This window comes from Thunnus thynnus, chromosome 15 (genome assembly GCF_963924715.1).
Source record: "Thunnus thynnus chromosome 15, fThuThy2.1, whole genome shotgun sequence".
NCBI classification, from domain to species: domain Eukaryota; kingdom Metazoa; phylum Chordata; class Actinopteri; order Scombriformes; family Scombridae; genus Thunnus; species Thunnus thynnus.
The window spans coordinates 28,158,927-28,184,524 of record NC_089531.1 but is presented as its reverse complement, the minus strand read 5'-3'; the positions used below and the strand labels follow the sequence as shown (position 1 = coordinate 28,184,524).

Genomic DNA, 25,598 nt, shown 5'->3' with positions numbered 1-25,598 from the left:
TCAGTGTTTACTAGTGCTGGGCAGTATGACAAAAAAATTTGTATTGTTTAGGCGGTTTCATGGTATATCATGGGTTTGTTTTGGGGTTTTTTGGCACGACTGGGCCTTTATATAGGTTTATAGTGGCTTATTCTACTGTGATGAGTACACAGAGTTTACAAAAGTTTGTTTCTGAGTCTGAATGCATGTAAACACAGGAACTAGCTGCCTGTAACAGCATTATGGCTAACTGCATAGAGATCTATATCCAGGGAAGTCTGCTGGGTAACCGAACCACCCACATATTCATGTACATACGCCTGTTTGTTTACATATATGAGGCTGACATTCACCGTAGTTAGACTGTAAGGAAACTAAAAAAACTAAGTGAGATAATGGATTATCTCAAGGACTATTATGAGTAAGATCATGAGTCATTTCACTTTGAATGGCCAAGCGTATTTAATTGGAGTACGCGGAGAGGACATAAAATAATTGAAAGAAGAAAAACAAAGAATGGAGGCAGAAAGGCAATGTATAGTAACATTACCTCAGAGAAACTGTTAGTGTTCCTGTAGTCACTGCTCTCCTGAAGAGAGAGGAGGAAAACTTTTTTCTGCAGGGTGACCTGATGCTGCCAGACTCAGAAAATGTTTCGTGTGTTCACGGATGTGAGTAATCACCGCTGTGCAGCTACTACAAATGGATTTATGGCATTTATCCTGGAGACTGTTTCACCTCCACAGAATCAACTGGATGAAAAGAACAAGGCCAGCTGGACCAAATGTTCATCTCCACATGGTAAGAAAAATGTGATTACAACACGTAACTGTGTGAGGAATTATAGTATTTAAGTCTCTATCATCCAGCAGTAGTACATGAATATTGCTCAGTGTGGATCTGGTCATTTTATCTTTGCAATTTTACCATTTTATTTCATCTACTAAGTTGCTACTTCTCTAGTTAGAACGGATGCTGAGCTATCCACAGCCTCAGACGTAAACAAACCGACGTGCAAACTACCTCGGATGTAGTTCCTTATGCAGTTAGCCATAGCGCTGCTACAGGCGGCTAGTTCCTGTGTTTACTTTCATTCAGACTCACAAACAAACTTTTGAAGCGATTTGTGTAAAAGTCATGTTTATTTCTAAAGCAGTAGGAGGCTGATGGAGGTTGCCCCGATAACTCTCATTACACGCGAAGCCTCGTTCGCCTGAAACTCAATCTGACTATCCGGAATCTCAATAACAGAGCTACCTGGCTAGCTAGTGAGCTGTACCCAGCATGCCATTCGGCAGTATTATATTGTAAATGTACAATTACAAATGTACAAATCCGGGACGGATGTGTGTGGTTTAATAACAGGTTTGCCAGAACAACTTCATAACATGAAAATATGAGAGATGTCTTTAAAGCTTGTTCTGCTGCCCCCAGGTGGCTAAAAAATCCAATAATGCAGCTTTAAATAATGTCTAAACTCAAGCATTCATACAAGAACATCTAAAACTGGAAAATGTTTGATTTAAAATCTTACTTGACTGTTGATTACTGCTACAGACACTTTTGGAGCAGTATAACCATCTGAGATATTGATGTGGAATACCCACTACCCACCCCTGGTAGTTTGCATGAACTTTGACAACATTGATTGCTTGGCAACAAAGTAGAGCAAAAGAGAACCTACATATTGATTAGCAACTTAAACCATAACTCTACTCGTAGGCCTATTGGTATTCTCGCTACATCAACAATTTCACCAAGCTTTGATGTACTCCACCAGTGTCAGTTTATTTATTTATTTATGTAATTATTTAGGCATTTTAAAGTCAAAAACAAAAGACAAAAGGTGGTTAACTGACCTTCACAGCTTAAAGTAATGGTGAAACAGCCAGCAAAAAACCTGCTGGTCGATGGTTCAATCCACTGCCTGACATCTGACCTGGATAAACATGCTGGGTGACATAATTAGCACCATTACTGCTTTAGATGCAAGGTGTGGTTAAAAGTGCAGCTTGAAGCTTTTAAACAGATAAAAGGTCAGTGAAAGAATGCTTTTCAGCTTGGAGCTACCATTTAAAATAACAAGAAAGCTTTGGTTCATACCAAGGGATGGAAATTAGCAGCCACCGGCCAAATGCCGGTGAATTTGTGAAGTGTCTGGTGAATTGGGTCAACCTACCAGCCACGGTGGCTGACCTGCTGTAACATTACCAGTCGACAGCGAGTCTCTGCTGCAGTTCATATCATTTAGTTTTAACGTGTGTGCCTGTGACGTTGCTATCTGTGCCGCCGTGTGCACGACGTGAACCATCATGTAGCTATGTGTGGCACATTGGTGTAAATTTGGCCGGCAAAAAATTTGGATATATGAGACTGATCAGAGTCGGTCACTACTCATTGCCGATCAGCTGAAAACCGGCCTATCGATCGGTGCATCTCTACAAACAACAGCTTTATTGTTGTAAATTGGTGGCTATTATGCCACAAGGAAGTGATCTACATCGTACAAGGAAAGTCAGCTCCAGAGAAAACGGCTCCAATGAGTGTGTTTGTGTGAGAGTTAATACTTTTTATGAGAAAAATGTGTATTAGTTGGTTTTTTTCCCCAGAGCTAGTTACACACAAAAGTGCAATTACAAAATGGGGTTAAAAAAAAAGAATGGCTGGTAAAATTTAGGTATAATTATATATTAATAAAAAAATACACTTTTTAGACCTTGGCCGTTTTTAACTATATCTTTTAACCGGATGAGGGGTTTTAGTCATCGGACGTCTGGATCTTAAGCTATCAGAGAAACAAGCTGAGCAAACGTTAGCAGCAGCTAAGCTCATAGCTCCGCCAGACATCCTGTATCTGCCGAACAGCGTCAGAGAAACAGTGACTTTTAATGTGAAACTGCTTTATTCAGTGTTTTTGCTGGGTTTTAATCGCCGGGTCTGTTTGTTTTGGAGGTGGGGACCTCTGCGGATAATTTGTCTCCCAGTAAAAACAATGAACACGGAAGGAATCCTAACTGTGAGGAGCTGACTGCAATGACCGCAATGGTGGTTGTTCAACAATGAAGACAACTCCCATGATCCCACACTACTTCACAACTTCATCAAACTCCACTTTTTGTTATTATTTGATTGTTTTGAATGAGAGACCCCTAGTGGCAGAAATGAAATATTGTTCGTTTAAGAGGAAGCTTCTTGTCTTGGAACGGGAGGGGGGGTTTGGTTTTCTGTATATTAAGTCGTGTGCCTGGGTTTTATCAGTACATCATCACAGGAAGTTGTCTGTTTGTGTGGGGTTTTGTGCAGTAAACAGTTTAATGAGGAGTACAACATCTTCTATCATTGACTTACAGGAAAAGCAGCGCCAGAGAGCTGGTTGCTTTAGTCTAATCTGTTCAATTCAGGCAGCTGTAGCTCTGGGACTAACAGTGGATCTCTGTATCGGAACAGGCTGATACATTTTCGACACGTTTACACATTACATGGGGTCAATAATAACCTTTTTTTCAACATTAGACATCTGTCAGTGTCACAACCTATGGTACAAATCAGTACATTTTATGAGTTTCAATATGAAGTTTAAATAACGTGTGAATAACACCATTTGAAATGACGCATGTATAGACCGTTGAATGTGGCAAACACACCTTGGGCAGCTATTATTGTCAGAAAAAAAACAACAGAAGACAAAGTTGTATATCTGTTTATAGTGCACCCAAACAACCACTGGGCTGAGAGGATTAATCGAGTCACATTGAACCATCTGCTGTTTATGTCCTCTTTTCACTTCCTTTAATTCATTTTAATTTTTAGCCTGTATGTCTACAGGTTTTGAACACAGCACAAATACTGTATCAGTATATGAATGTACAGAGGAGACCATCAGTGTTCCAAGGATATACAGTAAGAACAATGTAACAGTAATTTAAATGCTATAATGCATTGATTCTACAAAAAAACTCATTTTGAAGGACTTAATCAATTCTATATTTTTTTCTCATGTGACATTTATATTTATTTTATAATATATTTTCTCAGCCTGGTTCCCAACATACTTTGGGCGATGTAAACAGGAAGTATAATGCTGCCATGGAGTTAGCCAAGGTAACTCTAGCCTGGCTTTATTTTATTTTATCTTATATTTCCCTACATTTTGGTGAATCTGCACCATGAAAAGCCATGCTGCATTATTTCCCAGCACTTCCTGTTTACACTAAAACCATGTCGAGTCACATCTTTCACATGATTCCTAAACAGATACATAGACATTTATCCTGACATACCACTATCACAAGACAGTGAGTTGCACTGATTCCACAAGCATGTGTATAATGTCTGTGTTATGATTTGACTAGGTTATGACCTGGAACAGCGCTACTTATTTCATGCACCAACTTCCACATCACATTCAGCATGTACTTGCATTGATTTCATAACCATCTTAAGAATGATAACTTTAAATCAATCACGAGTATAAGCAGCTGTTAGAGAAGCTGGTTTTTCTTTTCTTTTTGTTTAAGCAATATTTTCCTGAGTGCTTAGACTGGAGTCGAGTAGAGCAGAAAGAGGTAAATATATTGTTTACAGAGATGTCCGTAGCCAATCAAGCATAGCCACTGGCCATCTGAGCTAGAATAAACTCTCTGTCTCGACTAGCGCAGATTAAGATGCTTTTATAGACGCACGCACTTCAACTCCTTCGCTTCCACTGTATGCACATACCCAGCTTTCCCCTTCAACACATGACAATGCATTGTTCTATATCAACCGATGAATAACGAGTTCATCTTAACCTTTCATCTTCTAGCTACAGCAGCGTGACCATAGCGCAGCCTCATTCATTCTCACAGTAGCTGAGGGAGCCCACACACATCCAGAGACCCGCAGTGTCAATCAATAAGGCGGCTTTCTTCCTCACACCAGGTCTGTTTATGCTAGATCTTATCATCATACTGTTTCATCTTCACTCGATCTGCTTTTATTTACTCTCCACACATTTCATGTCTTCTCTTGTGCATTTCATCCATACTCCAGCCCACATTAAATAGCTTCTGTGGAGGCCGGGGAAGTAAGCACTGCCAAGCATAGCTTTGCTACAGCTCTGGCTCTTCTTTGTCCAGCCACCAACACACTACACACCCAGTCTCAGTCAGGTGGTTCTGGGAGTCCAGCATTTTTTATCTTAGTTCAGCTATTAATGATCAATTATTATTTTATGGTATACACTGAGCCAATTTTGGCAAAGATAATTGCACAATGAAAGTTTCAGAAGACTTAATTTTTGGTCGAACAATTTGTTTTACACATCAGTAGCACTGATATTAAGCTTTCATTTGCTCTAATGTACTGTGCACGAATGCAAGGTGTCTCTGTATCAAAACTGAATAAACAAATAGGACATTATTAGCTATGTTAGCGGCGCATCTGGATTTCTGGGGCAGATGCCGATACTGATATTAGGGAGCAAAAGAATTCTGATATCTCAATCCCTTGATCCCTCAAATGTGGTTCTAGAACACCTGTGACAAAGTTATGTAATGGAGGCATGCTATTTTACAATAATTAAACAATAAACTTTATTGTATAACATGATCAGTGCACTGAAACAGTAACCTTCACTGGGAATTTAATAACTATAAATAAAAGAAACACATAGAACAGAAAACATGAATACATCAAACTTGAATAAAGCAAAAGGATCAAATATATATAAAATGCTGCCTATACAACTTAATATCTGCTGACCGATATATCGGTCGGGCTCTACTACTAATGGATGGATTGCCAGGCAATATGGTACCAATATTCATGCTCCCAGGAGGATGGAATAACTATGATGATCCCCTGACTTTTTCTCTGAACCACCATGAGGTTCACATGCCTGCTAAACATCAGTATTTTAACAATGTCATTGTGAGCATGTTAGCATGCTGACATTAGCGTTTAGTTTAAGGCCCCACTGTGCCAAAGTACAGCATCAAACAGCTGCTGGCATGGCTGTAGAGTCTTGAGTCGAGTCTTGTTATTTCACAACTGTGGAACCAAACAAAGGACAGAGCCAGCTATGCCATCGGCTATTGCTTTGGTCTGAATGAGTGAACAGCAGATCACACAGCTGTGTCCGCCCTGTTTATCTTGATTCAAGCAAAGACTTTGTGATGAAAAGTTATGAATATTCTGCTGTTCATAAAAACAGCCTTGCATCAAATAAGCTGTTAGATGAAATATATATAATATATAAAAGCAGCCATTTACCATGAAATAGCATTTACTAAATCAAGTTGAGTTTTAAAACTTTATTGTATTATTTCACTATTTCAAGTTTTGTTATATATTTGTCTGTATTTTTCAAGATTATTCATTCCATAGTCTTATTTACTCATTTAGTTTGTTAACTTTGACCACTTTGGTTGTCCTTCATTTAATCAGTAGTCATCTCATCCTCTCTTTTGCAAGAGAGTCTTGAGCTCAGCAGAGAGAATAACAAAAGGACAAAGACATACAACACACACAGCCAGACAAACAAAAGGACAAACAGCATCAGAAACAATTACAGACATCCCTAAATAAACTTGAGCTTCAAACCACACAAGATATTTGACAATGTGTTTGTCTGTCCCTTGCCTAGTGGATGTGGGCTGTTTTGTTTAATCAAAAATGATAAATACTCCATATTTCTGGGCTGTGAATGGTTGCTACACTGGATGAACTATTCATTGTGAAAGGATTAACTCTTTGATTTCAATTTTAATGGAATCTTTGAAGGTTTTGGGTCTTTCTTTTTAAGTTGTATCCAAAGTTGCAGATCACTGGAATACCAGGTCCTGTTCTGGGGTTGACTTCATGTAAAATACTCAGTAAGTCTTTACTTTATATTGCCAAATATAAAAAGATGTGTTACATCATACATTTTCCATTAGGCAACAGTTTCAAAGGCAACTTAATGTAGGAAATGTTACAACTGTAGAACAACAATCTAATTACATTGCCTAATATGAAATTATGACACATCTTTGCCTTTGGCAAACATGTTAAAGCAGATGGACCGGTTTCACTGTCTAACACAAACAAACGGGTGGCAACAGCTAAGAGGAGCAGTCTCACAAAACAAGATCTCACACAGCAACTATTCAGTTGATGGCTGTAATGCAGACAGACACTGGGAAAAAAGGTGAGGGCACACCTGTGTTATAGAAGCCTCAGGCCCTGACACTCTAACTGGCCAGTGTTAGGGTGAAGGTAACCTAAAAGACAGACCTTTGGCTCTTTATGGGATTATATTTAAATAAATAGCTGAGTCATACCAACAAAGAGAGTCAATCCACAGGGGAGCATACAAAAATAATAATTTATCAATGGGTGAAACAATGGGTTTACACTTGAAAAGAAGAAGAAAGCTGCTGGCTTCTCCTGGAGAAAAAGGAAAATGTACCTGTACGGTTTTTTTGATTCTGTGCGAAGGACCCGGGTATTCAGGAGAGTACAAGTCTGTCAGAAAGAGGGAGTTGATCAGCGTCGACTTTCCCAGCCCGGATTCCCCTGAAAGACAAAGACAGAGCCAGAGTGAGTGGGTGGGATTGAACTCGAGAGATGCATTTCACGCTATACTTGTTTTCTAATCCTCTTTTTCATGCCAGACTGAGGCACAACATGACACAATCTCCAGATGTTTATCAGCCCCGTTTCTAATGCAGTCTTTTGCTGTTTGACATTCTTTACATGTTTCAGATTCAGACCCTTTTTTCAGGACAGGAAATGGTTCCCTTTAACCCCCTTTTTTTTTTTTTTTTTAAATAGGCAAGCTTTAACACGAGATGAAGGAAGAGGCAGACAGAGTAGAAGTTCTGTCCTCCCAAATTCTTTTCCTGTCTGCATTTCAGGAATCTAATCAGAGATTCATGGGAAGGAAGGGGAGGGTAAGGAAGATTTAAACAACCACAGTCATCATGAATTCTCACTCTTAACAAAAGAGGAAAAACAGAAATCAAATGCACAGATACCATTTCATTGTACTCAAAAGTAATCAAATGATCACAAGAAGCAATCAGAGAACTAACACCCTGATTCACTATTATTCTAGAATAATGAGTTTGAAAACAAACGTTTAATGGTGGACTAATCTTCTCATAAAGGTCCATTCTAAAACTTCAATTAAATGGCAGAGACCTACTCATGTACTTTAATCTGGACTTTGAATCTGATAGTTTGAGATACAGTATGACACTGGCCCCATGCGGTGGATTTGTTAGTCTTAAACTTAGCTTCTTCCAATGTCACTTGTATCTAGGGCTGCAACTAACGATTATTTTAGTTATCAATTAATCCATTAGTTGTTTGGTCTATAAAATGTCAGAAAATGTTTCCCAAAAAATACCCAAAGGCCAAGGTTACGTCCTGTTGTTTTGTCCTGGCCAACAGTTCACAACCAACAAATATTTGGTTTACTGTCACAGAAACCACAAAACATTCATAGTTGAGAAGCTGGAATCAGAGAATTTGGGAATTTTATTCTTAAAAAATGACTTAAAATGATTTATCAATTATCAAATTAGTTGAAGATTAATGTAATAGTTGGCAACTAATCAATTCATTGTTGCAGCTCTACTTGTACCCCCACATAATAACATAGTTAACTAATTATACACCGACTGGCTTTGGCGATAATGCTAGCGTTAAAGATCTAGCGTTAAGTAGCCATTATAGGTACTATGATAGAGTTAGACAAGCTAACGTTAGCAGCTGGCATGAGAGCAGACAATCCATCCACACTCTTGCTCTTATATTTTTGGTAGAGCTAAACCTTGAATAACCAATCAGCAAAAATGTTTAAATTTTGATAATCACTCTCATCACTTATCAAGCAAAATGCCATTCATTTGCTGGTTCCAGCTTCTCAAATGTAATTATGCACTGCTTTTTGTTCTGTCTTATATAATTGTGAATTCAGTATTTAGGGTTTTGGACTGTTAGTTATACACAACAAGCAATTTGAAGATATCAACTTTGACTCCAAGAAGTAGCGCTTGGCAAAAATTTTCGTGCTTGTGGAGCTGCAATAATCACAACAAAACTTGTAGGAACCCGGAGGGACTGACTGTGGTAATCCAATACCTACCATAGTGTGCCTGTTAAGATTGGGGTGAGTAGAGGGCAACAAGGAGCTGCTGAACAAAAGCCTCAGTGTGAGAGAAGAGGCGGTCATACGCCAGCCTGGCACTGCAGCCAAAGAGCTGCTCCTGACCTTTACAAGTGGCCCTGGCCAACATCGGCCAGCGCTGCCAACAGCTCAGCCACTCAACGCCCCCATGAATAGGGAGGAGGACGGCGAGATGAAGAAAACATTGAACAAAAGGATCCTTCACTCAGCACACTCTCAAAGTCATAAATATTTTCCTACGAGGGCAGAGCCACATTTATCTTGCAATCTCAACAGAAATGCTTCGGCAATTATAGCTGGTCTGTGATGAAACATGCAAGACCGCTGTAAACATTTCTTCAAGGCTGAGAGGGAATGGAGAACTCTTATTGACTGGACGCTGATGGGTACTAGCGGGGAGGCTGTGGTTTTGTGCAAACTGTGGGTGAAATACATGTGATAAAAATGTCAGCTTGAATAAGGGAAGCTAAGAGCTGACAGGAACAGGCGGACCAAAGAGACAAAGTGAGATGCTGATCCAGGTCCAAGTCTATGCCCAGTGTGAGGAAAGGGAAGATGAGGAGGCTCTGGTTACACGAGAACCAAACCCATCAAACCGAGGGTTACGGTGATGGTGGTAGTGGTGGGTCGGGAAAACACAAGAGAGGGTGCTGATCGTGACTGGTCGTAGCTGTGGTTGCTTGTTATGAAGGGAGGCGGATCCTGAATCTGCCACATGACAGAGTCATATACAGCTGAAGTTAGCTGAGGAGATCTGCTCAGATGGTAATTGGCCTTGACTGAGTGACAAAAATTCACCACCCCTGCTGCTCTGTGAGTGAGGCTAACCCAGCATATGAGGTTTGACCCTTTATCCACAACTGCTTCCCAATATTCAGCGGTCTGAGTGAGTGAAATGCAAAATGTCATAAAAAAAAAAGCAAATAGCAGCCAGTGGTTTCATCGAAGCAAACAAAGTGAGCAGAGTTCCAAAGATATGTATCAACTGTATTCTCTCCGTTTTATATATTTCTCAAACTGTGGCCACTGATGACTTCTTCTTCTTCTTCATGTAGAGTGGAGGCAAAGGAAGTAACAGTTTGTAGTGTGTAAGATAAGGAACTGTGGATTATACAGACATGAATGAAGTGAAAACTGAATTGACTGTGGCCAGGAGATACAAATTTAAGATAATCTATGTGCTTTACAAGTGCAAATCACATTTAAAACCCTGAAACTTTGATTCAAATCTGAGTTTTTTTCACATAACATTAAATATTAACACCAAAAATCAGCAACAATCGATGCTTAAAATGGAAACTCAGCTCATCTGCTTCATCAGGACTGCGTGGGTGTGGTTTGATCAGATTTGACTAACAGCGGCAAAGTACACCGCAACTGACGTCACATTTTGATTCAAATATTGCTGAACTCTGATTGGTGCATAGATATTACCCAACATCCCTTTCTTCCTTCCGAGCCTCACCATTCATTTCAGTGAGGAAAGCACAGAAAACAACAACACAGACAAATCTCTCATATGTGAATTAGTGAAAATGATTCTAACTTTGAGAGAAACTTCTGTGTTCGTGTAGATTCCTGTCACTCTTAATAAAGAGCTGATTGAGGAAATATGTTTACAGGGCAGTGAAGTCAAATCATAATTCTCTCACCTTAAAAAATGTGCTGTGCTACAAACTAAAAGCCTTATAGACTTACTGCTAACTGCCACCTTCACTCATAGACAGACAAGTAATGGTGCATACTGTAATTCTTTAACTGTCCAAACTCACTGTATTTTTATTATGACCTGAATCAGAAATGTCAAAGTCTGATCTGATTGGCCAGTTTGGGCCTAAGCTTTGATTTTAAAGGGAGGGAGGAGACACATGAAGTCCACCTGCAGAACAGCCACTCACTAGCATTCAACACCAAACTTGAGTGTATTGGAGAGGCATGCATGGATGGCATAGCTATGCCCTGCTTTTCTTTCATCCTTCTTCACTGTTTCTTATAGTTAAGTTTGCAGTTAGGTCATTTTGAGTCATGACCAGCCTTGTAAAACTTTGTGGCGGTTGTGGTTCTGGAGATAGAGCGGGTGGTCCATTAATGACAGGATCTTTCTGAGCTTTTCTGTTTGATCCCTGACTCTTCCTGTCCACAGATCATGCAGGACACTAAACCACAAGCACGGCAAGTCTGCTGCCACTGGTGTGAGAATGGAGAAATCGTCTACTAAAGTAGAAAAAGCTTTTTATAAGTTCAATCCATTTGCTATTTACTATTTGTACTCTGCTTTGCTGGTATCGTAGGTTATGTGTACAATGAAAAACTGAAAAAAAGATGCTTCAACTGATAACAACAGGTTCGATTCGGGGGCCCCTTAAAAGGAAACTTGGGTATCTTTCAACCTGGACCCTATTTTCCCATCTTTTTGTGTCTAAGTGACTAATAGGGTCAACAATTTTTGAAAGTAGTCCAGTATTGAGCGAGAAGTTGAAAAATTTCCTTTTAACGGATGATTCAACTCATCGAAATTTCAATAATGTTTTAAGAGCTGACACTTTTTTATTGCAGTATGAAATGCTAATTTTCTAGAAATAGCAAAAGGACACAGAGGAGTATTTAAAAAGTCAGCAACTGCAGCTAAAGTTAATTTGCTGATGGAGCTGTGTGGTATTGCCAGGTACCTGTCAAGGACTCATTTAACTGCTGTACAGGTCTTTTGCATTACTCAGCACATAAGTATAAAGTAATGCTGCCTTATGTGCTATATGTTCAATAAATACATAATATTCAATATATAGAAAAATATATTCATTTGTTTATAGGCGTATTTGACTAATGGGTTGTACGGGTGAAGGCTCCTCGAGTTTCGTTAAAATACGCCACGTCAGGAATAAATAATGAAGCCATTCAGTGTCTTTACAGCTGAGCATCCCAACTGCAGCACCAGAGGGGCCACTCTCACTGAGCCGACCCGCCAAGCCGAGGCCCACCGGCTCGCTGCTCGGCTCGCTCAGCAGCCAGCACACTTCCTTTAAAGGAAATTTCCAGCAGCTGTGTAAACCATGGGGGTTTATTCAAAGACACTTCCCACTGCATGCAAGAGGCTGGTGGAGGGGAAGCAGGAAAAGTTTGGCTTGTAAGAGGGAGGCCGCGGTAGGTTAATTCATTTGACAGGGCTTTCAAAACACTGTGCTAATAACGTGCAGGTGAAATGAAAAGCAGCCTGTTTTTTTTTGTAAAAGGGGAAATTTTGTATGTTCAACATTATCAGGCAGCTGAAAGCAGTCATCTTCTTTCCACCACTGTGTTTATGAATGGGGCTTTCCCTTCAAAAAAGGAGCAGGAGACAGTAAAAGTTTTAACAAGTCTAGAGCATGACAAAAGTGTTACGTATATATCTGTCGGCGAAGCCATCAATTTCCATCTGTCTGTCTGTATCAGATTTTGTCTCCTTCTCCTAAAAGCCCCTCTTGTTTAATTCGAGGGCCTGCTTTCCAGAAAGGATACAACAGAGCTCACTCAACTCTCTGTCAACCAGGACCAAGCACAATGAGCTACGGCTGCACTGGCCAACATCAAGGTCAGTTCCTGCCAATGTGTAATTCACTGCCAAATATTGACTTTGACCACAACAAATGGCTCTGGCCCACTTTCACTTGCCCGCTAACAATAGCCATCCCCCAACTACATCCACACCAACACTGTGTACTTTAACCCTTAAACTTAAAAAATACCTAGTTAAAACCAGTGTTTTCCCCTCATTTGATTCCTTCATGCATTATAAAAATGTATTCTTTTAACATTTATGCAACTGAAACAGACAGTTATTTCAATGTTTTCAAATAAGACACCTGATTAACTCTTAAAGTCTCTTAAACAAGCATCCTATTCTAAACTCAACTCTATTCTTAACAATGGAGAACATAAAAAGAATACAAAAATGTACAGGAAACAAGCAAAACTAGGCTTAAATGGCAACACGATTGCCAAGTAGAGGAGAGAAGAAGAAGACAAAGTTCATAAATGTTACTTCTTTTTAAAGATGCTACACTGGATATATTATACCCCAGAGAAAATACATAAGATAAATAGTGAAATGTCATTTTCAGTTGTGTCAAGGGACCTCCTAAAATCATTTTGGAAATCTGTGTGTGTTTGTTTAAATATTTGATCCCTGTGTACTCATCATGATGAATCTCTAAATCTTTGACTTTGTTAATTAGGTACTACAAAACAAGACAAATGGAATTCTCATGATAAAATATATACTTATAGCACTATTGGTCAACAAGTCCTCCGAATTAAAATGATGAAATACACTTTGTCCATGCCCTCCAGAACAATACATGAAAGTGATTCCTGACCTGACGGCTCTATAGACAGAACAACATTGTTTATCTGTGCTTTCTGAAACCACTGCAAATCACGGTTTCAAAAATAAAACGGTTTTATGTTATGACAAAGCTACGGTAAAGGTTTGGTAGGTTTAGAGAACATGAAAAGAACTTGGTTAGGGCTAGGGAGAGATCATGGTTTGGGTTAAAATGACTACTTTGTTAGAGTTAGGGTTATGGTTAGGGTTATGGTTAGCGTTAGGCGTTAGGCGTTAGGGTCTTCACAGATTTTCTGTAACCCTAACCCTAACCCTTAACAAAATAGTCAAAGTTAGGAATGACCGCGGTGATGGTTAAATGAAACTAGCATTGACTGTTGGGAGGAAACAGAAACTAACAGTTTGATGCCAAATTCCTCCCACTGTAGGTTCTGTGGCTCTATAACACTGTCACACTGCTTCTTCCTTTGCTCCTGATGGACAAGTCATCATTACTATGGCTGGAGATAGCTTTGTCACTTGAATATAAACATTTGCTATTTTGGTGCACAAACGACATTGTCATTTTTCTGGGGAGGACAGTCTTCTATTAGCAGAAAGGGAATACATTACCATTCATTTGGAATCTAGTAACTTGCCAACCTCTTTAACAATGGTTGACTTCCACATGAATTTTGTAACTATTTGAAAAGGAAATGATCTGCTGAGCGTGCCCAAGCACAGAAACGCACGTGTTAAGCCACCTGTGTTTACCCTTATTCAGCCATGCTCTTGGCTGTCTGATAGCTTCAGGTCAGTGAGTATTAGACTGCGAATTGTGTCAGGTGGTTGGACCCCATTATACTTGTATAATGCATTATACTAGTTATTATTTTTGTCTTTGTACATGTGTATCTGTGTATGGTTTGTGCACCCTTCTACAGATTCCATTTACAGACTTTAGTTCATGTTCTATGTGCTTCGATGCAGATGTAATTCTCTAAAAAGCTCAATGATAGGAAGGCATTGGGTGCGTCCTAGTTGTACACTTGTCCATTATAAAATACATACATAAAAACAATATTCTTTCCAGGTGTGTTCATACTTACCTGAGGGTGTAAGCAGTATTTATGTAAAAATTTCCTTTCCATTACCCTCACCATATGAAGCAATATGGGAAATAAAGAAAATGCAGTAAAAACAAGAAACCTGTAACATAAATTCCCTGACTTCATGTCTCTCTCTAAAATATGTGTCTATAAATTCCATCCCATAAATTCCATAACCAGTGGGTCCCTAGTGGGTAAATGTGTTTTGTAACCCTCCCATCAAACCCTTAAAAATTCAGGAAAAGCGCACAGTATCTGACGCTTCATCTACTCCAGTCTGACAAGCGCTTCATTTTGCCAATTAGCCAGCTATTCAAATTACATGCTGCACACAAAATTACCACATAACAGTCTCTTTCCTTTGAGCACACAGCAGGGGGAAACTCCAGGGCGTGACTACATGAACCAAGCCAGAAGGAAGGAGGGTACACTGATTGCCATGGAGACTGGCTCTGTAGCCCTGGAGGCAGGTAGGCACTGAAAGTCATGAACCCAGGAGACAGGATGTGACATCACGCAGGCATTCAGGGCGGCTTCCTGTTCAGGTACCTCTAGACAGCAGAGAAAGGAAGGGTTCTTCTACGGTCGTGCCTCTCCCCAAATCAGCTGCTCAGGCTTTGACTTTGGCTGCATGAATGGAATGACAGGAAACCTCCTCCCACCACACAATCCAGAAGACACAAGCCACACACACAAGAGTGTACATACACATGCAGTAGTAGAGGGCTGCCTGTGCTGCTGAATGTCAAACATTTGTCTTAAGCATGGTTTCCCGGAGTCTTGTTTTACGTGCAACTTATCCTGCTCAGCTTAAACCATCTCTAATGTGTTTCAGCAGCCAGCTGCTAGCGCTTTCCGCCATGCCGTTTCTGTGAAACTCAATACTGCTCGACACATGAACATGTACAGTAGGAGCAACACGTTTTAACAAAGATATACTCACTGTATATAGATGTATCAGCATCTTTTAAGACCTTCACACTTGAACTGGCAAACAGACTGAGAAACTGTAACCCTCTCAGTGTTTGTTATCCACACATGAATGCCTGATTGGGTCAAAGACTGCAGAGAAACAGGGATGTACAAAAGGTGCTAAAAGAGAAGTACTCACCCACAACCATGAGTGTGAACTCAAAGCCTCTCTTCACAGATTTTCTGTAAACTTGGTTGGGAAGATTTGCAAAGCCCACATAGCCCTCCAGATTCTTCTGTTGCTGTGGATTGAAAATAAACATAGCTGATACTTTCCTGTGACAAGACGTTACTGGAGAATGAGCACAGATTTGTTGCAGTATGTAAAGCTTGCTAGCTAGCATTTCAGACAGAACATTTCAGAATGAATAAATAAATACATACATAAATAAACACACTGTGCCTGCATTAAGAGCAGATTAAATGGTTGAGCATAGTTAAGTTTAGTGTGCAGTGCAAATATATGTAGCAAATACTGTAGCATAAAATTTTGAAATACAGAAAATATAAAACTTAACCCAAAGTCCACATACTAGCTTTTTCCAGAGCTTTCAACTGCATCTCACAGTCTTCTGGTTTTCCTCTGAGCATAGAGCAACTGAGCAAACTCCACACTCTAAGAAAACTGTGAAGTGCAGTTGAAAGCTGCAGGAAAAAAATAGTAGGTAAACTTCTGGTCATCAATTGAAAATCCAAAATTTGTCCAATACTTTGGTTTATGATCAAATATTTGCAAAACTGAACCTCAGCTGTGCTTTGTGTCTACTGCAAGTTAGCAATATTAACAACATTTAGTAAGATGAAGAATATGTTAGCATGCTGATGTTAGCATTAGTCCAAAGCATGGACAGCAATTTCAGCTCTGGGATGGTTCTTCAGTCTGTTTCTTTTGGCCGTACTGAAGAACCACCACACCCACGTCAAAGAAGGAGTGCCCTGATGTTTGCAGTGATTTGTCACAACTCAGACTGATTGATTTCCAAATTTATCAGGACCCCCTGCTTTCTCATCCTGTCTCTGTACATTAATGAGTCAAACTTCTAGGAATAACCACACATTTTCAATCAATTTGAAACCATTTCAACAAAATTCCATGGTAATTCATTCATCGTTGTTGACCGAAGTGGTAGAACCAACAAATCAACATTGCTCCACACAGCTAATATGGCAAAAAAAGGATAATAATAATAATATAGTCTTAATTTTTCAAACTTTGGTCAAAGTATGGTGAGTGTATCAAACCATGATTCCTTGTACCTTGAATCAACCAAAACATCATCTGATTACACACCCGTTACCCAGTGAATAAATACAGTCATAACATTTTTTTAACAGCTCTGAATAATTTTAAGGACTTAAATTCTTTTAAGACCTTTCCAGATTTTAAAGGGTACATTGCACAATTTACATTAATGGACAAGGATTAAGGCTGCAGCTGTGTCTCTATTCAAGTAACTCAATTCTAAAAGATGCCAAAACAATTATTACATCCATGAGTATTTGTTGAACCGTAAATTTTACAGTTTTACTACAGTCCATGTGACCCAGAGGTCCTGCAGGTTGATGAGAGACATAAATAGAGTACTTACAGCTGGTTTGGAGAGCAGACAGTGGTTGTCATGATGTCAAAAAAGTGACACGAGAAGTCAGCGATCAAAGCGGGTAGGTCCATGAAGCAGGAACAAAACCAAAAAGAAAAGGAGACCCAGAGAAAGGAATTAGTGAAATGACCATTCATATGAAATTCCAGGAAATGCTGGAATGTGCTTTTTCAAATAACATCAGACATAAAACACAGATGTACTATGAATCAGGAGATCAGGTTCAGTCTTTTCTACAAGTCTCTATTTGCCAGTTGACATGAAACATGCAACAATATAGAGCTTTTCTTAAATACTATAGCAGCAATAGAGAGGCTCAGCCATACAATGATGTTCCTTTCTGCATGGATAGAAGTTAGTTGACGTGTCCACTTTGTCATTGTATGCAATGCAACAAAATTATAATAAAATATGTATTGCACATTCCTTCAGTGAGGCAGTCTCTGTAGACGTATGTATTAGCTTACAGAAGATGTGACAAAGTGCTCTGGAGTGCATTAGCAGCAGTGGGGGTGAATGTGCAAGGCTGACTTTAATGTCCTCTGTCTGTAGCAGAGAATGTAATATAGTGATGTAGCCTAACTTATATTCTATTAACATATGCAATCAGTAATAAGGAATATGACATGACATTTGTTGGACTTAATGAGTCACAAGCCAACATTCTTAACCAGTTGTTTGTAACCACATTGATCGCAAAAGATTAGGGCTGAGTATTGAAAACTCACGGATCTTTTGGTACGAGCCAAAACGTTTCCTTAGCACCAAGTGATAAAAACTGTCAAGTACCAGAAGCTAGTACTGAGTGACTGAGGAAGTTTCTGAGGAAACTCTAAAAATATACTGTAGATGACAACTGATTTGAAGAAAACCTTAGTAGACATCAATGAGACAGACAGTTAGTTCATCACATTACTGCAGTACTATGGGTCAGCAAAGTCTGGCCCTACAGTAGAGTAACTATTTCCCGTGTGTTTACAGGAGCTGTCACCATCTAATCGGAGCGCTTAAGATGATGCATCCTCCACTCATCCCACCAGTCCCACTGTAACCACAAATACATTTCTGACAGACTACTGGCCTACATCGCTAGGCTCTCTCCCCACGACTTCCTGTGTTGGAGACAGTTGACGAACAGCAGACATGTCATACGTTAAGCCTGAAACAATGTGCAAACAGCTGCAAACATAACCTCATCTCTAATGTGAAAGGGATACACATATTACACAGAGCATTTCATGCAAAAGTTAAGCTCTACATTGCAGTGAAAATGATGTGCAACACTGTGCGCTTTCATATTCAGTAAGTCATCAGTGGCAGTGTGCTGCTGTATTCTTTGTGGGTAATGTGTCATCTAGAGAGGAGTCACGTACACTGAGCTAGCTGCCTTTTCTCAGTCAAACTGTGACCACACACAAAAAGCTCAGTTTTAATCTTTCATCACAGACTAGAATAGGGTGACTTGTTTGTGGTAAATACAGTTGCATTGCACAAAGTCAGAATAAAAGGTGAGCATTAACACTTTTCAACTTCCTGACTTACTGAGAGGTACAAACGAAAGAAAAGCAGGGTTTGTTTCAAAGCAGCACCCATTGAATAGATAGCATAATCAAAGCCAGGACTAGATTCCGCAGTCAAAACCATAATCTGGGTTCAACTCAAGTTCCAAGACAGTGTCACTGACAAATTAAATCACTGCAGGAAAACAGCACAACAGTAACAGACAGCAAAAAATGCACAGTGCACTTTGCTGTTTGCTACACTACCGGAAACAATGTGGTGAGCTTCCAGGAAGCTGGGGTTACAAGGAAGTCTACCCAGCCATGATGCAGAGCCCTGAGTACTGAGTATGAATTCAACAGCAGAGAGGACACCAGTGCTTTCTGACAAACCTCTTCCCACGACCTTAGGAGGCCTCAGACATTTCATGCATCATCCAAGATTGTTTCTCTTACAAATGTTTCTGTTGATACTGGATGGTTCTACTTAGGGATGCACAATATTGGATTTTTTGCTGATATCCGCTATGTTGGTATTTTCCAACTCATTTTGGCCGATAGTCAATGCCAATACTGATGCATCTACATATTTTTTTCCACCTGGCTGAGGAGACTACTATGCATGCAACCACAGATTGTACTAAGTATGATCAAGAAAGAGAATATATGAAGGAAGAACTTAGGAAGACTGGAGTTCAGGAGCTCAGCATTGAACCTGCCAAGTGGGTCGAGCAGTAGAGATTTCTTTGAGTTTATTAGACAGAAGGATTAATGGGTAGGATTTAATCTCTGGTCCACACTCCGGAGAGAGGGTAGCAGCAATGCACCTAATATGCTGGTTGCCAAACACCATTATAAATCACCTCGGCTGACCTCCCGTCAGCCGAGGTGTTTCCTATCTGTGCACCTGAACACAGCAGCTCCTCCACGGACTGTTTCACCCTGACGGTCCCGGTGCTTCCTCCACAGGCTCCACTTCACTCAGTGGCCCTACAGACCTGCTGCTTCTTCTCACTTTCACCTGTATAAGGCTAGCAGAGTGTTAGCTGCAAGCATGGCCAGAGGGAAGCACAGCCAGCTAGCTTCCGCTAAACTCCCAGCTAGCCCCGGCTCTCTGTGTGGATCAAACTGGAGCACCGACCCTCGGTTTGTTATTCAGGTTAAAGTGGGAAGAAGCAGAGAGTCTGTCGGCCAGCTGAGTGAAGTGGAGCCTGCAGTGGAAGCACCGGGATCATCATGGTGAATCATCTTCTGCAGTGGGAAGGACAGCCAGGCGGTGGAGGAGAAGGCGATGAATCGGCCTGTCATATCAGCAGAAATGTTCATTTCAGGCCGATGCAGATATTTCATTTTAAAGTTGCAATACATGACATTCAGCCACTAGATGTCGCACTATAGCACCAACATCTCAGACCAAAACAAACATGTGTCATTTACTAAATAAAGTTGGAAAAAAAGACTGTCAAACTAGGCAGAGCCAATCAAATATAGATCAAGATTCTGTTACTCCATTGCCTATTTGTCATCTCAAATGCTTTCATAACATATTTTAATGTACTGTTTAGCTGTAATTTGATAAGTGTGATGCGGCCGCCATCTTGGAAATGGATGTGAAGGATACGGAGGGACTCACATGCACTAACATGCACATGCACACGCGCTAACATGCATGCACAGCTAGTGCGGCTACCAAAACAAAGAACAGAGAAGCTGGGATAAGAACACACAACAGAGGGAGTGTGACTTCATTCACTGCTCAGGTCGCCATTACTCCACTATATTTTTATATAGCAAATAGTTGTTAGCTGACATCCAGTGAGGCTCAATGTCATTTATTGGCCTTTTATCGGCCGATATCAATGACTTGCCGATATCAAATTAGATTTTCCCCTACTCATGGGAACAGACATGGTTTCACAGAGATGGAAAATTTACAGTAAATTCCCAGAAATGTTGAATAAAACTTTTATGACAAGTTTAAGATTTGCTATTTTTAAATTTTCCACATTTTATAACAAAATCTTGAAGGGTTTTTCCAGTGTTTTAATACAGGCTTTCTGTTATAAATGCGTAGTCTCCAAGCCTGAGCTGAGATAACCCTGATGATATCATCATGGTTAATTAGTCATACTTCATGAAGCTCCCTCCAGATCCAAAACATTTTAACTGTTTTACAGGCTGAAGAGTACACCCCATGATGACTAAACTCATGTTCAAGTGTAAAATCAGTTGAGTGCTCCTAGAACTGATAATAATGAGTTTCATCTTTAGGGGGAAATATTCAATAATAAGCTGTTTTACATCTTGAAGCATGTTGATTAACATGTTCCCATTTCATGAGAATTCAATTCTTTTACATCCCTGCCCTGCACATGTTTCTGTCATTCTGTGTTGTCTGTGCACCTTTCAATCATGTACAGATAATTGATGACATGCCATTTCATTTCAACAGTGACCCCTGCATGCCATCCAATATGCATTCTTCCATCACATGTACAGTTCAGTTTCATCACATGGACAGATGTTGCTTAGCATCTCGCACAGTACCCCTCAGTGTTATTGAGCCCACACGACTGCATTATCAGCAGCAGTGCCAAGATCAAAAGTGGCAGCGGGTGTGCCACTCTTGTTTTAATTTCATATGCTGAGTGGTATATCACTGTTGGTTACTGGCATTCCGCTTCCACTCTACTATTTTCGAGCACTTCAGGAGGAGTTGTCTGGATAATGCAAACCCAAATCTAGGTGCTGTCATGGCAATGGCATGTATCAAAAGTGTTCAAAGCTTCACTTTGGTGAAGGGTGCCACTACTTATTTTAGTGTTATATGCCGATTCTTAATATACCACCAGTCACTGATGTTCAGCTGGTATATGGCATAGTGTTTCATTAGAAGATAACACTGTCCATCAGCATATAATAGTTCTTAGTGATATATGTCACTGCTGTGTGCAACATAAAAACAACATGCCACCTGCATACCACCAACAGGTGCCACTTTTCACCAGCAGGTACGATGTAGATGGTTATGTAGATAGCAGAAAACATTTGGTGACTAAGACATGGTGTACTGGAGAAGAGTTGTGTATTCTCTAATAAAGTAGAAGATAACCACTTCTTGTAGGCAGCTATCCCTGATGTGATGAATGCTGCTTTTCTGGCAGGTAAGCTAGCAGGGCTAGCTGTAACTACATATCAATGTTGCAAGGCTAGCAAAGTGAGTAAAGCCTTTGACAAAGCTAGCTTTATGCCAATTGGCATTATGTCAAAACATTTAATATAAGAGGTGGTATCTGCCAGTGGAACAACAATGACAGACCATTTTGATGTGCCCTATGCCAGTTGAACAGCATAGACATACCACTTGCCAAAGTGGCATGCCAATAAGAATTGGCATATGCCACCAACACAATAGTGGGACACCATCAGTACATGTCAGAGAAAAGTGATATCTGCCAGTGGGACACATGACAATGTGGAAAATATTCAGTAATAGGCAGTTTAATATCTTGAAACATATTGATTAAAACATTACAACAACTGCATACCTGCACTGTGCATATTTCATGTGTCATATCTGTATATGTGAATGCACAGAAGTGTCAGCATGCTATTCTATGGTGACCTAGTAGTCTCGTGCACTGCATGCAACATGCATTCCTCCATCACATGTGCACTGCACTTTCATCACATGAACAGATGTTTTTCAGCATCTCACACACTACACTGCTACTGAGCCCCTACCACAGCATTATCTGAATGTAAAGCTGCAACAATTACTTGATTGATCGATTGGTTATCAATTATGAAATTAATCATCAACTATTTTAACAATCGATTAAATCGCTTTTACTTTTGTTTCATTTTGAAGATAATGTCAAACTTCTCTGGTTCCAACCTCTCACATGTGATTATTTTCTGGTTTATTTAGACTTCTGTATCAATAAACTGAATATCTTTGGGTTGTGAACTGTTGGTTAGGACAAAACAAGACATTTGAGGGCATCAGCTGGGCCTTTGGAAAACAGTGATCGACATTTTTCACCATTTTCTGACACTTTATGGACCAATCAACTAATCAATTAATCGAAAAAATGATCGACAGATTAATCAATAATTTAAAAAAACATGAGTTGCAGCTCTATCTGAACCCTGCAACTGCATGCATTCAAGTAAGTTTTGATTAAATCACTGGGGCAAGAAGTGTGCCTAATTAAGGGTCAGATTCTGTTGATTTTGATGACAATTAATGTGTGCATATGAAAAGACTGTTCACAATTCAGAGATTACAACAAACAAGTGTCCAAAATAGATGTGAAACTTTGTCTTTGCTAACAGGCTATATGCATTGTGTCTTTTAAACATTACTGAACTATTTAATTCAAGCCTGTGGTTTCATTGGAGACTTACCAACATGAAATAAGTCATGCTGGGGGAATGCATTCAAGCCTTTTGATGTACACAGAGAATGGGTAATAATAATATCCCCCATTTATGCCTTTAGAAATGACTGGGTTGAGCTCTATACTCCTATGTTAACACCTGAACAAACTGAGAGCACACTGTGCTTGGTCATCACAGACTTCCCCCCCAGTATTTGACTGCCACACCACCTGACACACTTTGTCTGGCTGAACGCCTGACCTGCCCATCTGTGCAATGTCATTGCCACTATGCAAACAGCACAGACAATATGTCACTTGGCTCTGACTGCAAGATGCCATGAATTTTATCCCCATCATAGCCTTAGATGTTTCATACAGTACCCATTACATAGAGACAGATGTATATGTCTCCTGGGAGGTCAGAACCATACTTCCTGTTCTCATTTGAATGGGGTTTTATTTCTAATGAACTACAGCTAATTGCAGCACCGGTATGGGGTGACTTTATTAAGGAGGTACAACTTCAAACTTCAAGTCAAGCTGTGGTGGGATTTATTTTCATCAACAGGCATGTAACACCAAAACATGTCACACTGTAACAGTCTGTCAGCCACCGACAAACTAAATAGGCACAGACATGAAGTCAATGATGTTATCGATCCACATATGCTTGCTATTAGGGAGATAATGCTGTCGCTGTCAATGGGGATGATATGGTTATGCATCTGACGTCACATTGAGAAGAATTTACTTAGCTTTGCTCACAAGTTTGCTGCTTTCAGCATTTCAGACTAACCTGTTTCACCACATGGGATGACTAACCTATGTAGCTCATTCTTCCTCTCATTCTCAGCTATTGAATCAGTCTTTCAGCTAAACGGCGTTGTCAGCCTAGCCATCTTGATATTTTGTCGTGGGTTTGATAGCAACAGCAGAAAGTTTATATTTCTCTTGTAACGAGCAGACTTAACTAAGCAGCTGCTCTCTCATGACAAAAACACAGGAAATGCCAAGCTATCGTTTGAACCAACTATGAGACCATCGTTACATGATAACTTGCAATACTGTCTGTTATGAAAATGAGCCTTAGCCAAACTCCATTAAAAAAAATCTGACCGTCTATGATATCACTATACTAAAACGTGATCTTAAACGTAGACTCAATTATTTTAACACTCATTAAGACCCACTTTCCAGTTCGGCGCACAAAACAAACACTCAGCAACACATACAGCCAGGGACTTTCAGTTTGTACATGTAACGTTTGCGTATGAGTTCCATAATCTTTACAATAAAGTTAAATTACACCACAACACAGCATGGTGGGCGGTAGCGAGCTGCATGAACTAAGTTAGGATAACTTTGTCCTAAAATAGGTACTAAGGTAATACACCAAATATACCGGAAGATCAATTTCGGAGGTGATTAGCTACGCTAACCGAAAAGCAATGAGACGTTAAACTATCAGATTCTTATATAAAGTTCGGGTTACCCGTAGCTAGGCTAACGTTTAACAGTGAATGACTATTCCCGAGCGGGTTCCCACTTGATATCCCAGCGTTTCGTTTCGCTAACACAGAAAACTGCTCGCTAAACAAAAGCAACCTATTCACAAACTTCACGTTAGACCTGGGTCAACTTCACACACGAAGAATATGAAGGATTTTTTTTTTACTGAACACACTCACCCATTATGCCGCCGTTCCCGTCTCCCTCACTAACCAAGCTCTCTACGGTTGACATTCCCTCTTACAAACTCAGTGCTCAACTATGTAAAGTAGTAACGTTCGTAGTAGTTGTACCTAGTGCGATACGCACATTATTTGACGTAACGGCATTTGAATGACGCGAGCACGTCAGAGCAAAATGCGTACGTTGTCTTTGGGGAATACCGGCCGCGACACATCGCGAGATTTGTATAGAACCAACTATAATAATACTACATTTAATTTGTACCCCACTTTTCATTCATAGTGAAACTCAAAGTGCCACACTATTAATAACATAGAACATGCAACATAAAGAAAATAATAATAAGAGTTAAGATGAAAAACTACTTACAATTACAACCCCGTACCACAGTTACGTAAAATACTTATTATTAATTAGGATAACGTAACTAAACTCATTAAACATTATATGATAAATAAAAACTTGCAAAACACAACAAATGTACACACGTCTCTGATGATGACTAATGAAGGAATTAGAGCAGGCCATAGACACAGAGTGATTACAATGGACACTTGTGGTGCTTAAACGCTTCCTGTCTCTTGGGAAATGAGGCAGTCAACAGTGCCATCTACTGGATAATTACATAAGATACAATTTACAATTCATTTTTTTAGGTTTCACTGAAGACTTCAGTCCCCAGTCTAATAATAGACTTTTTTAAAACTGTTTTATGCATTATTTCAAACTGAAAGTAAGTTTAATATTGGTTTTATAAAAAAAACTAAAATTGTCTCTTGTTATATGCAGTTTAGCATTTCTGATTCAATGTAATATTTCGTTGTTGTTTTTTTTTCATTTTTATCCTTGTACTGTTTTTGTTCCTTATGTAATTTAGGAGTCAAAAAGAAGGCCAACAAGCCATCAC

At 39.7% G+C, this 25,598-nt stretch overlaps 1 protein-coding gene across 2 annotated transcripts in view; it reads right to left on the bottom strand.

Moving 5' to 3' along the window:
- septin7a (septin 7a) overlaps positions 1 to 24,836 on the bottom strand; it is a 48,071-nt gene extending 23,235 nt beyond the window's left edge. For both annotated transcript variants that reach the window (XM_067611629.1, XM_067611630.1), the window contains exons 1-3: positions 24,680 to 24,836; positions 15,654 to 15,750; positions 7,409 to 7,515 (exon numbers count right to left, since the gene is read on the bottom strand). In XM_067611629.1, the coding sequence (XP_067467730.1) occupies positions 7,409 to 7,515; positions 15,654 to 15,750; positions 24,680 to 24,742 (267 nt within the window). In that variant the 5' untranslated portion in view covers positions 24,743 to 24,836. The remainder of the gene's footprint in view (positions 1 to 7,408; positions 7,516 to 15,653; positions 15,751 to 24,679) is intronic.
- Positions 24,837 to 25,598: the final 762 nt, after the last annotated feature.